Source organism: Spinacia oleracea, chromosome 1 (genome assembly GCF_020520425.1).
Source record: "Spinacia oleracea cultivar Varoflay chromosome 1, BTI_SOV_V1, whole genome shotgun sequence".
Lineage (NCBI taxonomy): Eukaryota > Viridiplantae > Streptophyta > Magnoliopsida > Caryophyllales > Amaranthaceae > Spinacia > Spinacia oleracea.
Window position 1 is genome coordinate 119168038 of NC_079487.1, and position 16172 is coordinate 119184209.

General features: G+C 37.0%; 5 protein-coding genes across 8 annotated transcripts; all 5 read left to right on the forward strand.

Moving 5' to 3' along the window:
- The first annotated feature begins 342 nt into the window (after positions 1-342).
- LOC130465644 (putative disease resistance protein RGA3) lies at positions 343-1536 on the forward strand. The gene is made up of 2 exons (XM_056834484.1): positions 343-846; positions 907-1536. The coding sequence occupies exons 1-2, from the start codon at positions 343-345 to the stop codon at positions 1534-1536; spliced, it is 1134 nt and encodes a 377-aa protein (XP_056690462.1).
- Positions 1537-1615: 79 nt separating this feature from the next.
- Positions 1616-6239, forward strand: LOC110800208 (putative disease resistance protein RGA1). The gene is made up of 3 exons (XM_056841988.1): positions 1616-3566; positions 3668-3860; positions 4058-6239. The coding sequence occupies exon 1, from the start codon at positions 1623-1625 to the stop codon at positions 3540-3542; it is 1920 nt and encodes a 639-aa protein (XP_056697966.1). The 5' UTR covers positions 1616-1622; the 3' UTR covers positions 3543-3566; positions 3668-3860; positions 4058-6239.
- Positions 6240-6243: 4 nt separating this feature from the next.
- Positions 6244-7667, forward strand: LOC110800197 (F-box/kelch-repeat protein At3g06240-like). The gene has a single exon (XM_022005492.2). It carries the CDS (start codon positions 6247-6249, stop codon positions 7324-7326), a length of 1080 nt encoding a protein of 359 aa, XP_021861184.2. The 5' UTR covers positions 6244-6246; the 3' UTR covers positions 7327-7667.
- LOC110800209 (disease resistance protein RGA2-like) lies at positions 7199-12560 on the forward strand. 2 transcript variants are annotated; one of them, XM_056841980.1, is made up of 3 exons: positions 7199-7338; positions 8127-8240; positions 9522-12560. In XM_056841980.1, the coding sequence occupies exons 1-3, from the start codon at positions 7332-7334 to the stop codon at positions 12548-12550; spliced, it is 3150 nt and encodes a 1049-aa protein (XP_056697958.1). In that variant the 5' UTR covers positions 7199-7331; the 3' UTR covers positions 12551-12560. The 2 variants fall into 2 exon arrangements, with proteins under 2 accessions (XP_056697958.1, XP_021861201.2); XM_022005509.2 differs by lacking the exon at positions 7199-7338 and having other exon boundaries at positions 8121-8240; positions 9495-12560.
- Positions 12561-12769: 209 nt separating this feature from the next.
- LOC130471720 (F-box/kelch-repeat protein At3g06240-like) lies at positions 12770-15428 on the forward strand. 3 transcript variants are annotated; one of them, XM_056842000.1, is made up of 2 exons: positions 12770-12907; positions 13955-15426. In XM_056842000.1, exon 2 carries the CDS (start codon positions 13955-13957, stop codon positions 14783-14785), a length of 831 nt encoding a protein of 276 aa, XP_056697978.1. In that variant the 5' UTR covers positions 12770-12907; the 3' UTR covers positions 14786-15426. The 3 variants fall into 3 exon arrangements, with proteins under 3 accessions (XP_056697978.1, XP_056697971.1, XP_056697974.1); XM_056841993.1 differs by having other exon boundaries at positions 12799-12907; positions 13905-15428; XM_056841996.1 differs by lacking the exon at positions 12770-12907 and adding an exon at positions 13715-13848.
- Positions 15429-16172: the final 744 nt, after the last annotated feature.

Sequence of the window (16172 nt, forward strand, 5' to 3'; positions counted from 1 at the left end):
CAAAAAAATTCCCCAATTTTCCGTGGCAGCTTGTGAGCCCCAGTGGGAGTATTTTTTTTTTGTATGACACAACTATTATTTAAATCTGGGCTACCTTTCAAGTTTAAGTACAATAGTTAAGAGTACTCCATAATATTTTTGTATGACACTACTAATCTACTACTTGTATTATTTAATTTTCTTTGCTTGCTTTTGATTAAGAATCTTGACATGAAATGCGGACATTCTGTCAGAATGGGTAATTGGTTGTTGGGTCTCATCTTTTTGAATTGGTATCTGCGTGTTCTGAACAACCATTTTCACTCATTCACTCACTCTTTCTCAATATTTGAGCAACTAAAAATGGACGTCGGAACAGTCATATCTGTTGCTCAAACATTGTTTGCAGCGCTTCAATGTACTCAGCTCAAAGAGATTTGCTCCATTGCAGGCTACAAAGCCCAACTTGATGGACTCTGTGCCACCATCACTAGAATCAAAGCCGTGTTCAAGGATGCTGAGTCCAAGCAACAGTTGTCCGAGCAAGAACAGTTGTATATTGAGGAACTCAAAGATGCTGTTTATGAAGCAGATGATCTCTTTGACGAGTTTGTCACTCTTGCAGAACGGAAGAAGCTTACTAAAGGTATCAAGGTTCGTGTTCTTTCTCTTTTTAGTAAGTTTGGTACAGCTTACAATATGGCTCAAGGTGTTAAGAAGATCAAGATAAAGTTGGATGCTATTGCTTTTGATAGTCGGTTTAACTTAAACATTGATCCTAAGCCTATCAGGAATAGAAGGCTTGAAACCTGTTCTTATGTGTATGAAGCTGATATCATTGGAAGAGAGCTTGATTTGGAGAAGATTGTTGGTATATTGCTAGATTCTAATGTTCAAAAAAATGTTTCTTTCCTCTCTGTTGGGTAGAAGGGGTTGGGTAAAACTGCTCTTGCACAACTCGTGTTTAACGATGATCGAGTCACAACTGAATTTCCAATGAGGTTGTGGACTTGTGTCGCCGATGAAAATCAAGGACTACTTGATGTAGAAGGGGTTCTTGGTAAGATTCTAGCGTCAGCAACGGGTCATAAGAAGTATGAGGGATGTACTCTGGATGGGTTGCAAAGCCAGCTTCGAGAACGACTTGGTGGTAAAAAATACTTGCTTGTTTTGGATGATGTATGGACTGAAAATTATGAACAATGGCATACATTGATACAATTTTTGATGGGAGGTCAAAGGGGAAGTTGGATTGTGGTAACTACGCGTTCAATGGAGACAGCAAGAATCATAGGAGACGTTCAAAGGCACGATCTGCAAGGTTTGTCAAAGGAAAATTCGTGGTGTTTATTTAAAAGGGTTGCATTTGGATCCCAACACGCAAGCCCTCGTGAAGACTTGGTTAAAATTGGTAAAGATATTGTTGTTGGATGTGCTAACGTCCCTCTTGCAATCAGAGTGGTGGGAAGTCTTCTTTATGGCCAAGAGAAACATAAGTGGCTCTCGGTTCAGAAGTCGGGATTAGCAAAAGTTAAAATGAAATCTTTCACATATTGAAGCTTAGTTATTATCAGCTTGAGTCCCCACTAAAGTGTTGTTTTGGGTATTGTGCGATCTTCCCTAAAGACCATCAGATTTCGAAGATGAAATTGATTCAGCTCTGGATGGCACAAGGCTATATTCCGTTAGATGATCATTTAAGTATGGAAGATGTAGCTGAGGAATATTTTTCGATCTTGTTGCAGCGGTGTTTCTTCCAGGACGTGAAGAAAGATGAATATGGTAGTATTGAATCATGTAAAATACACGATCTGATGCATGATGTTGCTCAAAAAGTCGTAGGGAAGGAGATTTGTGCAAATAGAGACGTGGATAAAAACGTTCGCCATCTATCTGTTTCTAACAATGAATCTACAAGATTATCTTCTACGAAGACCCACATACGTTCATATCTTTGTTTTTACATGAAGATGGATGAGCTTTCTGTTGGTGTATTACTGGCTAATTGGAAGTATCTAAGGGCTTTGGACTTGCAATGTTTACAAATAAAGAGTTTGCCGAGCTCTATAGGTGAACTGCTACATCTAAGGTATATAGACCTCTCATACAACCATAATCTAGAACTGCTCCCAAGATCAATTACCAAACTGCATAATCTTCAGACATTGCTTTTATTCATGTGTACTGATTTGAAAGAGTTGCCTAAAGATTTGTGTAAATTGGTTAATCTGAGGGTCTTGGATTTAAGTTGTTGTTATGAGCTGAGTTATATGCCAAGGGACATTGGTAAGTTGACTCGTCTTCACACGCTTAATGGATTTGTGGTGGGAGATACGAGATCAAACAGGAAGGAGTTGTTTTCTGGGCTTGAAGACCTGAAAGCTCTAAGTAACTTGAAAGGTTATCTTAAAATCAATATTCCCTTTATGAACACGAGCATAAATGCTGGCAAGAAAAATGTTGAAAGAGAGGGAGGCTGCTTGGCGAACAAGGAAAATCTGAAACATGTGAAGTTTCATTTCAGTAGCACGGAGGGTAAGGGAAGAGAGGAGTATGATGAAGCAATAATGGGAGAGTTGCAGCCAAACCCTAATGTCAAGAGGTTTGAGGTGCATGATTATCATGGTGTGAGAATGCCACGCTGGCCAATGGAAGATAACTTGGCAACCTTTCTCCCTAATCTTGTTCATGTTGAATTTAGGGGTTGTCCAAATTTGCAGTATTCAGGACAATTACTTTTTCCTCTATTGAAAAAACTAGAGGTGAGAATGTGCCCAAAACTAATAGTTATTCTGCAGTGTCCTGCATTGGAAGTCCTTACTTTGCTTGATTTCAATAAAAGATTGAAGATAATAGGAATGAGGAGGATAAATGGTAAAGAATCGGGGAATGAGAAAGAGAAATTATTTGGAGAGGCAAATCCTAGTGGTATTTCCTCATCTTCGTCTTCTTCTTCATTTTCTTATGATGGTCTCCCATTAATGGAGGTTACGATAGACCACGTGGCATGGCTTCATTCTCTGCCGATGGACACTTTTTTGGGTGTTGCGAAGCTGTTCATAGAGAGTGACAATGAGGTGGAGAGTTTGGGAGAAGCTAGTGAGGTGTTCCGTAGCTGTTCCTCTTCCTTGATATCCTTGAAAATTAAATATTGCTTCAAATTGAGGAGTGTTGTGTTTGGAGGATTAGAGCATCTCACTGCGTTAGAGGATTTAGAAATTACTCTCTGCAATAATCTGAGTCTATCAGAAAAAGTAGAGAGAGGGGATGAGATTTGCATGCCATGGAAATCCTATCTCCGCTCCTTGAAGTCGGTATATCTGTTCAATTGGATACAATACTTGACTTCCCTCGAAACCCTTGAGATTTGGGATTGCGAAAGACTGGAATCTGTGCCGAATTGGATGTCCAAACTCACTTCCCTCAAGGAACTTCAACTCCTGGACTGCTCAGAACGCCTCATGGATAGATGCCAACAATCCACTGGTGAGGACTGGTCTCACATTCAACACATACCTGAATTTGATTGCAGGCCAATAGACAGAAATGCATTCTTCTGGTAATAATTGTTATACTCCTCTAATAAGGTAAAGTATACTCACAAATTTCATAATTCTTTTTCAGTCTTTTTATTGTGTTATAGTGATGTATATTCATACGCTAATAATGTACAATAATTTTTCTGCAGTGTCAATTGAATGGCTTCACATTTGCCTGCGAGCTAGGTTTAGGTATTTCGTTATACTTATCAAGTCATCTTCCTGGATATCAAGAATGATTTGCAACAGAGGACTTTGTGATTACCCACAACAGCAGTTATTTCTAATGACTGCTGTAACATTTTCTAGAGAATCTGGCAAAATTCTGATTCATCACATATGGTTTGTACATTAACTTCTTTCCCACTCCAATTTGAAATTATGTATGAAAGATTATACAGATTAGCAAATGCCTGTATTAACTCTGAGTTTTTACAGTTTAAAACAACCAATAGGCGCCAGGTTCCATTGTGTTCTGATGGAACAATTACTTTATACTATAAATGACGTTAATTTCAATTTCATCCATTATTTTGCAGGTAGATTGACATTGGTGTGTAACAAAGCGAAGATTAGAACTACCATACCATACCATACCATACCTTAATTGATACTTCATGTGCAATTTATTCAACTGCGGATGCTGATTTATTGTCTCTGCAAAATATGAACAAGAACATGTACATATATATGTATGCAGGGGAAATAGCAGGGCAAGTCTGCCTTGGCAAAAACAGATACTTTTTCATGCATCAAAATCTTTCTGCCAAAGGAGGCTCGCCCTGCAATTCCTAACCCTGCACCACTCGAACGAGGTTTGATTAATTTGACTCGAGTCTCCACATCCATGCATGCTCGAGTTTCCACATAATTAACTAAGAGACTTAAAAAGCATTATTTATAACCGGATAAGAAAACTCGTGCTTTTGGATATGCTCAAGGAACAATTCCCAGGTACTGATATACTCACTGTTCACTGAATACTACTCAGTACTCACTATATTTCTTACTAATTTATCTTGATTGATCTAGTATTATCTATATCTTGATTATGCACTGAAATTAATTAGAATCTTTTATCATATGTCGACAATAATTTAGCAAATCTGATATCAAACACTTTTTTTTTTTTTTTTTTTTTCTTTTTAATATATATGTTTTTGATACTCATAATCTTTCATATTATTCCTGACTTTAGGCATCAATTAATCTTGTTTAATTACACCAAATCTCTGCCTTGTGCTTAAGGTGGCAAATATTGGAAGAGCCTTTTTGACCCTTAGTTTATTGAATGGCCGAAAAGATTAGTTGCCCAAGCCTAAAACTATGTTAACCTCGTTTGATTAGTTGCCTAATCAGGTATATAACCTTTTGCTTTTGGCTACTCAATATTTAGAAGCATTTTCTTGCGCTGAAATTTTCTTCTGTTGTTATGCTGTTAGCTAGACTTCCTGTTTAGGTTGGCTGTTATGGTTTTGTAAACGTAGTTATCCTATGAGATAGCTAGTTGTTATAACGGATGCAAAGAAAGATTAAATAACGTAATAAAGAACGCAGAGATTTAACGTGGTTCACTAACAATGTGTTAGCTACGTCCACAAGCAGAGGGGAGCAAAGATTTCTTGATATTGAGGAGTACATATTACAGAATACAACTAGATTATGGACTAGAGAGTTTATATACTACTCTGTAGACAGATGCGGAAAAGCCCAGAAACTAGGCCAAAAACAGATAACTCTAGTCCAGAATAACAGATACCGTAAAGCAGCGAGATCTCCATGGTGGTGCGTTGCAGTAAGTGGCTTGACCAATTCAAAACATTATTCTAACACTAGTGTAATGTCATATGATATGAGATAGAAGTTTATATGACTTAAAAAATCTACGGAAGGGTAGGAAATCTAAATTAGATATAAATAGAGGCTTATGCGGTATGGCCATGAATGATATTTCGTATGAGTGCATTGATTCTTGCAATATGTAGGCCACTACTATACTTTCTTTTAAGATGATTTGCAAGATTGTTTTGGTACATTATCACATAATGTGATGCAGTTGTCACCTGTGTTTTGTAATTCTGTGAGAGTTTCGTGAATCACGAGAAGCGTCAGTTGATGACTATTGAGTATTGACCAACAAGTATCATCTGCAGAAATGTCACGAGCATGTAAAAGTTAAAATGGCTTCTTTTGAATTTTACTCGACCAAAAACTGTAGAGAAATTATGATGAACCACGTTAAATCTCTGCGTTCTTTATTACGTTATCTGATATTTCGTATCAGTGCATTGATTCTTGCAATATGCAGGCCACTACTACACTTTCTTTTAAGATGATTTGCAAGATTGTTTTGGTACATTATCATTTATCACATAATGTGATGTGTTTTGTAATTCTGTGAGAGTTTCATGAATCACGAGAAGCGTCAGTTGATGATTATTGACCAACAAGTATCATCTGCAGAAATGTCACGAGCATGTAAAAGTTAAAATGGCTTCTTTTGATTTTTACACGACCAAAAACTGTACCCAATAAAAATTTATAGATAGGCAAAAGTTACCCGACCAAAAACTGTACCCCTTGTGATATTTAATCCAATCTTTTCGTATTCTGATTTTCCCCAGACCCCAATTTACCAATTATGTTTCCAGTTAAACAAACTTCTTCAAATTATCATGAACCCAGTTCAATTGTTAAACTTTGATTATCATAACCAGAAGAATTGAAAATGTTTCCTGAAGAGATTGTAGTTGACATACTCTTAAGGCTTCCTGCTAAATCCATTGGTCGATTTCGTTGCGTATCAAAGCCATGGAAATCTCTCCTTTCCGAACCCCAGTTCATCAAAGCCCACCTCAATCGAATCAAACAACACCCAACAACTGAAGAATCAATCATCTGCCGTCATTTCTATGCGCTGTATTCTACCCGGTTGAACAATGCCCACCACCTGTTCGACGAAATAAAGGGTTTTGCTACCAAGCTAAATTTAGATGGTCACTGCTTTGATCTATTCGATTTTCAATTCGCGTCTTGTGATGGGTTGATCTTAGTGAGGGATGTGGAAATCAAGCTTCTGCTAATTAACCCAACAACAAGGGAGGTTAAGCCATTGCCAGAGATAGACCCGTTGCTTTCTCCCGTCATTTTTGGAATTGGATATGATTCGGTTAATGATGATTATAAGGTTGTTATTGCTGGAATTTCGGATGAAGGTCTGATTTTCTTTATCTATTCTGTTAAAAATGGTAGTTGGAAGAGAGTTGAGAAGAATGTCCCCTTTGACCATAATGCTTCTTTTTTTAGCACGGGGGTTTTTGTTAATGGGTATATCCATTGGGTAGCTTATAAGAAAGATGTGTCTATTATTGCTGCTTTTAATGTCGCTGAAGAAAAGTTTTGCGAATTGCCACTTCCTAGTATAGCTGACATTAAGAAGTATTCAATTGATGATTATGATCCTGAAAAAGGGGAATTAGTGTTTCATATACTGGTTGAGCTTGGAGGGTGTCTTTCTGGGTTTCCTTACCGCATACCAACTAATGTGTGGATGATGAAAGAATATGGAGTCCAAGAATCTTGGACTTTTATCCCTATCAATGACTCTGACTCGGGGTTTAGGCCTCTATCTTTGTTGGGGAAGGAACAAATGGTGATGCTGATGAATGATGAGAAACTAGTGATGTACAATTTGGAAAAAGGTACTTTTAAAGATATCACAGTTCAAGGGATTCCAAGTGATTTTTCTGTTGGAATGAGCTTCATCGAGACCCTTGTCTCGCCTCATTGCAATAACGAAGCTATGTGACAAGTATGCATGGTATTTACATCTTCCTCAGGTTGCATCCTTTTTTACATGATTGTGGTTCCAAAGATTCTTGAAGACAGAGTTGCTGCTATTCTCCCATCAGAAACTTGTCATGTTTCATATTTGTTTGACTCTTTCGAATTTCCTTGCATGCTTTTTTTTTAATTTTTAAAGTAGAACATTGCCCATGGTTTCATGTCAGCTAAGTTATCCTGAAGCAATTTGCTTTGCTTTATTGTAATGATTCAGTTAACATCTGTAGAATGTAATTCTGCTGTAATGTTAGTAATTTGCTTTGAACTCTATCTTATAGTTGATATTGTCTTATGACTTGAAGGTGACTGGGGTTTGTGAATAATTTTGGCTTAGTACCTATGTAGTTCCTGTACTGCCACATGCAAAGCTAGGAAATCCTTTTCCAGCCCGAATATTTTCTTGGTTGGAAAACTGCAGTATTGTACTTTGTACATCAGATTTCTGAGGGATTGATTCTAAAACTGTGAGTGGAAGTATTAAGGAGAGGGAGGGAGGCCATTAGTTACTCTATTACAGGTCTTAACTAAGTATTTCTGCTACCCAGACCAATATTGATGATCACTGTTTTTCTTCATTCTGTGTCGAAATGGCTTCTTGTGATGGGTCAATTTTAGTTAAGAATGAACAAGAGAATTTGCTGCTCATAAACCAAACAACAAGGTAGATTAAAAAATTGTCTTATGATCTTGATGTTCGTACTTGTTTCACCATGGGGACTTAGGTATGATTTGGTCTGATGTTTATAAAGTTTGCTATGATTTCAGGGTTGGAGGGAGCTAAATGGAGATCCTTGTCTCATCTCATTGCAAAGAATGTTAGGTTTCGGCTACTAGGGAGTGCATTGTTGTCACATTGTCCTATCTCAAATTCTTATCAAGGTAAGAAAAGTTCAGATTTCCCATTCAAACCTTTTTTTTGGCAACTTAATCCTTGTGTTATAAGTGGATTGATTCTAGCAATATGCAGGCTACTACACTTTCTTTTAAGATGATTTGCGATTGTTTTAACCTGCTAACATGTTTATCATGTTTTTGTTTTAAGTTAAGGCTTGCAGAGGTAGTAATTCTTGTCCAGCAAATTCTTGCTTACAAAATTAGAAAATTGACTAGTAAAAACAAGAGTAGAAAATTTGCATTTTCATCCCCTGAAAAAGAAAAAAAAAAGTTCTACTTTTACTTTTGTGCTGCTTAAGAATGTAAATTATGAGAACGTTCTAGTTTTAATTTCTTGAATTTAGAATGTGGCCTGTTATATTGGGGTGATCTGAGATAGATATATGTGTCTTAAGTACAAAAGTAGTAAAACTTATAAACGTAGGTATTCCCCTCACTGTCTTTTGTTCTTCCTACTTTAAAAAGTTATTACTTCTCCAACTTTGAATGCGTCTTACAGTCCCTAATCCACCAATTCTGTAATTTTTCCACATTATTTGAACTTTTACATTGATACGGAGTAATACACTAACTTTGACTATTTCATTACTAATATATAAAAATCAAATATTTTTATGAAATATATCGATTATTCTCAATGTACGTATTCAATATTAACTTATTATAATTCTTATTAATAATTAATTAAGAATACTGTTAGTCAAAGATATTTCGATAATAAAATATGAAAAAACGAAAGAAGTGGGGACTATTTTAAGTTTTTAACTATAAACATACTCCATATGCTCACTATTGTGACTATTGTCACGTATACAGAGTACTATTTTGTTTTTATTGACATTATCTACTCTGTATCATATTACATTAAATTGAAAATTTACTTCACCTAACCCAGCAATAATTCAGTACTGTACGGACTGCACTATTGTGGTCTACATTTATCGTCCAAAACCATTAATAATTCAATACTGCATTAGCTAGTGTGAGATGTGGGAATACAATTTGTTGGTGAAATGTCACCAACACCATTTTCAGGAAATAAATTTATGGTAAAACTTTATTAGTTTAAAGACTTGACTCAGTTTGGTATCTTTGGACAGTTAATTAGTTACTTGTGAAGTTGTGAGTAACTGAGTATGCGACCTTTTGACCTATTCAAAAGTTCTCAACTATTAACAACTTACAACTTGATGTATTCAACTTCTTAACTATCTATCTCCTGTATTCTCTGTGTTTCAGTCCTTAATTAACCAAAAATGGACGTAGGAACCGCCATGTCGGTTGCTCAAACATTGTTTGCAGCGCTGCAGCGTTCTGAGCTCAACGAGATTCGCTCTATCGCTGGTTACAAATCCAAACTAGATGAACTCCGTGGCACCGTCTCTCGAATCAAAGCTGTGCTCAAGGATGCTGAGGCCAAGCAAGGGCTATCCGAGCAAGAACAATTGTATGTTGAGGAACTCAAAGATGCTGTTTACGAAGCCGATGATCTTTTTGATGAGTTTGTCACTCTTGCAGAACGGAAGAAGCTTACTAAAGGTATCAAGGTTCGTGTCCTTTCACTATTTAGTAAGTTTGGGACAGCATACAATATGGCTCAAGGTGTTAAGAAAATCAAGAAAAAGTTGGATGCTATTGCTTTTGATAGTCGGTTCAACTTAAACATTGATCCTAAGCCTATCAGGAATAGAAGACTTGAAACATGTTCTTATGTGTATGAAGCTGATATCATTGGAAGAGAGCTTGATTTGGAGAAGATTGTTGGTATATTGCTAGATTCTACTGTTCAACAATATGTTTCTTTCCTTCCTATTGTTGGGATTGGTGGTTTGGGGAAAACCGCTCTTTCTCAACTTGTGTATAATGATGTAAGGGTCAAAACTGCATTTCCTTTGAGGTTGTGGACTTGTGTAGCTGATGAAAATCAAGAAGTGCTGGATGTAAAAGGGGTTCTTCGCAAGATTCTAGCTTCTGCTTCGGGTCAGGATGACTATGAGGGTTGTACTCTAGATGGGTTGCAAAGCCAACTTCGAGAACTGCTTGATGAAAAGCAATTCTTGCTTGTTCTGGATGATGTGTGGACTGAAATTTACGAACAATGGCATACGTTGACCCAATTTTTGATGGGAGGTCAAAGAGGAAGTTGGATTTTGGTCACTACGCGTTCAGGGGAGACTGCAAGAATGATAGGGAACGGTCCGATTCACGAGCTTCAAGGGTTGTCAAAGGAAAATTCATGGTGTTTATTCAAAAGAGTAGCGTTTAGATTACATCACTTGAATCCTCCTGAGGACTTGGTCAAAATTGGTCAGGATATTGTTGAGAGGTGTGCTAATGTCCCTCTTGCCATTAAGGTGGTGGGAAGTCTTCTTTATGACCAAGACAAACAAAAGTGGGTTTCAGTTCAGAAGTTGGGTTTAGCACAAGTTCAAAGAGGCAATAATAGCATCATGCCTATATTAAAGCTTAGTTATTATCAACTTGAATCCCCATTAAAAAGTTGTTTTGGCTATTGTGCAATATTCCCTAAAGATTATGTGATGAGGAAGAAGACATTGATTAGCCTGTGGATGGCACAAGGCTACATCCCATTAGATGATCCTCAAAGCCCGGAAGATGTCGCTGAGGAATATTTTTCGATCTTGTTACGGAGGTGTTTCTTTCAAGACGTGCAGAAGGATGATGATGATGATGACAATGGAGGTGGTGGTGATATTGAATCGTGTAAAATACATGATCTGATGCATGATGTTGCTCAAGAAGTCGTAGGAAATGAGATATGCACGGGCAATACCATAAATGGAGTTGTGGATAAAAAAGTTCGCCATCTCTCTGTTACAAAAGGTCAATCTCAATCTGCATATTTTTCTTCTTGTAACACCCACATACGTTCGTATCTTTATGTTGGGGATTTCTATCAAGGCCAGAAGATGGACCAGCTTTCCGTGGATGCATTACTAGGTAATTGGAAGTATCTAAGGGCATTGAACATGAGTTGGTTACCCATCAAGAGTTTGCCGGACTCAATTGGTGAACTGCTCCATTTAAGGTATCTAGACCTCTCGTATAATGGTAATCTACAAGTACTCCCTAAACCAATTACAAATCTATATAATCTTCAGACTTTGAATTTAGTTGGGTGTGGAGGTTTGAAAGAGTTGCCAAAAGATTTGAGCAAGATGGTTAAGCTTAGGGCCTTAGATTTAAAAGGTTGTGATCAGCTAATATGTATGCCGAGATGCATGGGTAAGTTGACTAGCCTTCACACACTTACTTTGTTTGTGGTGGGAAGTACAAGTTCAAGTAGGAAGGAGCTGTTTTCTGGGCTAGAAGACTTGAAAGCACTTAGGAACTTGAAAGGTTATCTTAAAATCAAGATACCCTTAATGAAGACGGGTGCAAAGGTGGGTATGAAAAAGGATGGACGAGAGGGAGGATGCTTGGAGAACAAGGAAAATCTGAAAGATGTGGAGTTTCTTTTCTGTGGGGATGAGGGTGAGGGAAGAGCGGAGTATAATGAAGTAGTGATGGAAGAGTTGCAGCTACATTCTAATCTCGAGAGGTTAACGATGCGTGGATATCATGGCGTGAGAATACCACCATGGCCAATGGGTGACAACTTGTCAACCTTTCTTCCTAATCTCGTTCAAATGATGTTTACCAGTTGTCCGAAATTGCAGTATTTGGGACACCTACGGTTTCCTCAGTTGAAAAGATTAGAGGTGAGCAGTTGCCCAAACCTAATAGCCATTCTTCATTGTCCTGTATTGGAAGACTTAACTTTATATGATTTCAATAAAAGATTGGAAATCATACCTTCTAGTGGTATTCCCTCAACTTGTTCTTCTTCTTCTTCTTCTTCTTCTTCTTCTTCTTCTTCTTCTTCTTCTTCTTCTTCTTCTTCTTCTTCTTCTTCTTCTTCTTCTAATTCTTCTTCTTCTTCTTCTTCTTCTTCTTCTTCTTCTTCTTCTTCTTCTTCTTCTTCTTCTTCTTCTTCTTCTTCTTCTTCTTCTTCTTCTTCTTCTTTTGATGTTGGTCCTAAACTAAGGGATGTTAAAATAGACAACGTTGCTTGGCTTAATTCGTTGCCCAAGGATCCTTTTCAGGGTGGTGCGAAGCTCCTCATATGGGGGGACATGAAAACGGAGAGTTTGGGAGAAGCTAGTGAGGTGTTCCGTAGCTGCTCATCTTCTCTGAAATCCTTGATAATTATGGAGTCCAATTTGAGGAGTATTGTATCCGGAGGATTAGAGCATCTCACCGCGTTAGAGGAGTTAGAAATTTCAAATTTGTAATTGCGCTGATCTAAGTCTATCTGATGAAGTAGAGAGAGAGTATGGCATTTGTATGCCATGGCAACCCTTCCATCACTCTCTCCGCTCCTTGAAATTGATGTCACTCTGTAAGTTGGTAGTTATGCCGGATTGGATACAATACTTGACTTGTTTCGAAACCCTTTTAAATTGGAATTGCAAAGGAGTAGAATCCCTGCCGAATTGGATGTCCAAACTCACCTCCCTTAGGGAGCTTCGGCTTTGGAACTGCTCGGAACACCTCATAGAAAGATGTCAACAGTTCAATGGGGAGGACTGGCCCCACATTCAGCACATCCCCTCCATTGTAATCTATTAATCCGGCCATGATTGCTCGAGGTAAGCCTTAAGTATTCCTATGCTACTTTGTGCTTAAAATACAATTACTCCGTACTTTTTATATAAGTTACAGTTATTTGCTAACAGTATTTCCAGATTTCCGTCTTTCAGTTTAATTGATTTTTTTTTGACAAGTATGCACGGTATTTACATCTTCCGCAAGTTGCATCCTTTTTTACATGATTGTGGTTCCAAAGATTTCTTGAAGACAGAGTTGCTGCTATTCTCCCATTAGAAACTTGTCATGTTTCATATTTGTTTGACTCTTTCGAATTTCCTTGCATGTTTTTTTTTGAAGTAGAACATTCCCGATGGTTTCATGTTACTATGTTAGCTAAGTTATCCTGAAGCGAAGCAATTTGCTAATTGCTTCATTGTAATGATTCAGTTAACATCTGTAGAATGTAATTCTGCTGTAATGTTAGTAATGATTCAGTTGATATTGTCTTATGACTTGAAGAGTTGAAGAATTGAAGGTGACTGGGGTTTGTGAATTATTTTGGCTTAGTACCTATGTAGTTTCTGTACTGCCATATGCAAAGCTAGGAAATCCTTTTCCACCCCAAATATTAAAATACTCCATCGTGAGGTGTCAAAGAGTTTGGCAAGTATTAAAATACTCCATTACTTAGCTTTCCTATTTACTCATTGGTTAAGGTAACAAAAAAGTCAACTAAAAATTTCCTTTTTCATATGCTGTGTCGAGGAGTATATATATGCCTCGTGAGCTTTCGTCAAAAAGAGAGCCACATAATATTAACCCTATACACAATACCTAAACACAAACCCTAAATCCTATTAGAGATCTGAGCAGTCGAATTTAGAGGAGAATTGCGTTGATCTTGGGGGCGTTTATCACTTGAGAGCACTGGTAGTGTTCGCTTCTAAGTCGTCAGTGGCCTTCATACCACGGCACAATCATTGTAATCATTATCAATCAAGTAAAGTTATTAAATTTATCTTATTTATTTGATTTCAATAGCCTTATTTCTTACAGTGAAGTGGTCTTTAAATCTTGAATATTTCTTGAAAATGTCTGCAAATAAGATGGAAGAGGAAGAACAATCGAAGATGCTTCCAGAAGAGATGATAGTTGAGGTTTTATTGAGGCTTCCTGCTAAATCCGTTGGCCGATTTCGTTGCGTCTCAAATCGGTGGAGTTGTCTGCTAACCGAACCCCAATTCATCAAATCCCACCTAAATCGAATTAAACAACACCCAACAACAGAGGAACCAATATTTTTTTGTTCCCCTGATTCTGGCATCTTCTATTCTACCCAGTTGAACAATGCCATTGCCCACCACCTGTTCGACGAAATGACTTGTTTTGCTGCAAGACTCACTTTTGATGATCATCGCTTTTATTCATCACATCGTCCAGATGGTTCTTGTGATGGTTTGATCTTAATGAAGAATGATCATCTAAATAAGTTGTTTCTGATTAATCCAATAACAAGGGAGGTTAAGGAATTGCCGAGTTTGTCTTATGCTCCCGAATCTCATGTTAGTTGCAACACGTATGGACTGGGGCATGATTCAATTAATGATGATTATAAGGTGGTTATGATTTCTCATAATATGATTTCTCGTAATATGATTAAACCTTATTGTATGTGTGTTGATGTTTATTCTGTTAGAAATGGTACTTGGAAGAGAGTTGACAATTCTTCTTATGATCTTATTCTCGGTGAGGGTGATCCGGGATTTTTCATTGATGGGAGTATCTATTGGATAGCTAGAAAGGCTTCGGATGACTCATATGTTATCTCATATATAATGTTATTGCAACATTTGATTTTGGGGAAGAGAAGTTTGGCGAACTGCCATTTCCGAGTTTGGTTGACAGTGAGAAGAAATGTACCTGTATGGACTGTTTAATTGATGATGAAAAAGAACACTGTTAGAATGGTGGCGCTTGAAGGGTATCTTTGCGGGTTCGCTGATATCTTTGAGTCACTTGATGCTTGGATGATGAAAGAATATGGCTTCCACGAATGGACTAAAATGTTTCTCACTCGTGTCTCTGATCCAATGTATAGGCCTATATGTTTGCAAATTGTGTTGGCCATGCGTGATGAAAATACCAAAGAGAAATTGACAATCTACAATTCAGAAGATGGAACTTTAAAGGATATTGTAGTTGATGGCATTCCAGGTAAATTTGTGGTTGGAGGGAGCTTCATCGAGACCCTTGTCTCGCCTCATTGCAATAATGGAGTTGTGTGACAACTGACAAGTTTAGGCTTCAGTTACTAACTTACTACTAAGTACTAATATATAAGGGGGGAAATATCAGCTTAGTAATATGATGCATACTTGTTGCTTATTTTTGCAAAGTTTCAGAAACTTGTAGTAATGTTTTCGAATTTCCTTTGATGATTTTTTGTTTGGTTTAAACCTTGCCATGAGATTGTGATACTGGGCAAGTGCTGATAAATTTGTTTTATATTCTTCATATTAATGTAGTCATGCTAGTAATTTGGTTTGGTTCTCAGTAAGAATGTTATGGTATAAGAATAAGATTCATAACTCAATTTTAGCGCTGTACTTTGAATGCTTCTGGTAATTTTCGACCTCCTATGCTGCCACAAACCTGCTTGTTTGCAGAATCCCAGAGAAATACTTTAGTCTTTTACCTTTTGATGATCAACCAAACAAATGATCAATATATACAATCGTCGGTCTATTGTTACTTGTTAGATGATACTCCCTCATCCCGCAATACTCGAAACGGTCTGACTTTTTACACTATTCATATTATTCACTTTTACCCTATTTTATGTCAATTATATGAAAATAAATGTTAGTATACAATATATCGTTGGTTTCATCTTAATATGTATTTTCAAAATATTAATATTTTATAAGTTTTTATAATGTTAGTATACAATATATCGTTGGCTTCATCTTAATATATATTTTCAAAATATTAATATTTTATAAGTTTTTATAATATGTAATTAAAGATATTGGTGGTCAAAGTTGTGCATTGGAAAACTGTTCAGTCAAAATATTGCGAGTATACCGAGACGGAGGGAGTATTCACACCATGGGCCGTAAGTCGATCGTTCCCAATTTTAGGTATCTATTTTTTCACATTTCTAGTCAATTTTCTTCTTTGTCTTATCTAATGCTTTATTCATTTTGGGGTTTTATGTTCTATTTTGATGATACATGTTTTTGGAAAAAAACTGACTTTTGTGAGAAATATGTAAAACGTAATCATCATTAACGTTAATTATGTAAGTGGAGCGCTAAAAGCCGC

Coding starts and splice junctions, on each gene's coding strand:
- LOC110800209 (XM_056841980.1), top strand. Junction 8,241..9,521: donor TATCTCAAATTCTTATCAAG/GTAAGAAAAGTT, acceptor AAATGGACGTAG/GAACCGCCATGTCGGTTGCT.
- LOC130465644 (XM_056834484.1), top strand. CDS start 343: ATGGACGTCGGAACAGTCATATCTGTTGCTCAAACATTGTTTGCAGCG. Junction 847..906: donor AGCTTGATTTGGAGAAGATT/GTTGGTATATTG, acceptor TCTGTTGGGTAG/AAGGGGTTGGGTAAAACTGC.
- LOC110800208 (XM_056841988.1), top strand. CDS start 1,623: ATGAAATTGATTCAGCTCTGGATGGCACAAGGCTATATTCCGTTAGAT.
- LOC110800197 (XM_022005492.2), top strand. CDS start 6,247: ATGTTTCCTGAAGAGATTGTAGTTGACATACTCTTAAGGCTTCCTGCT.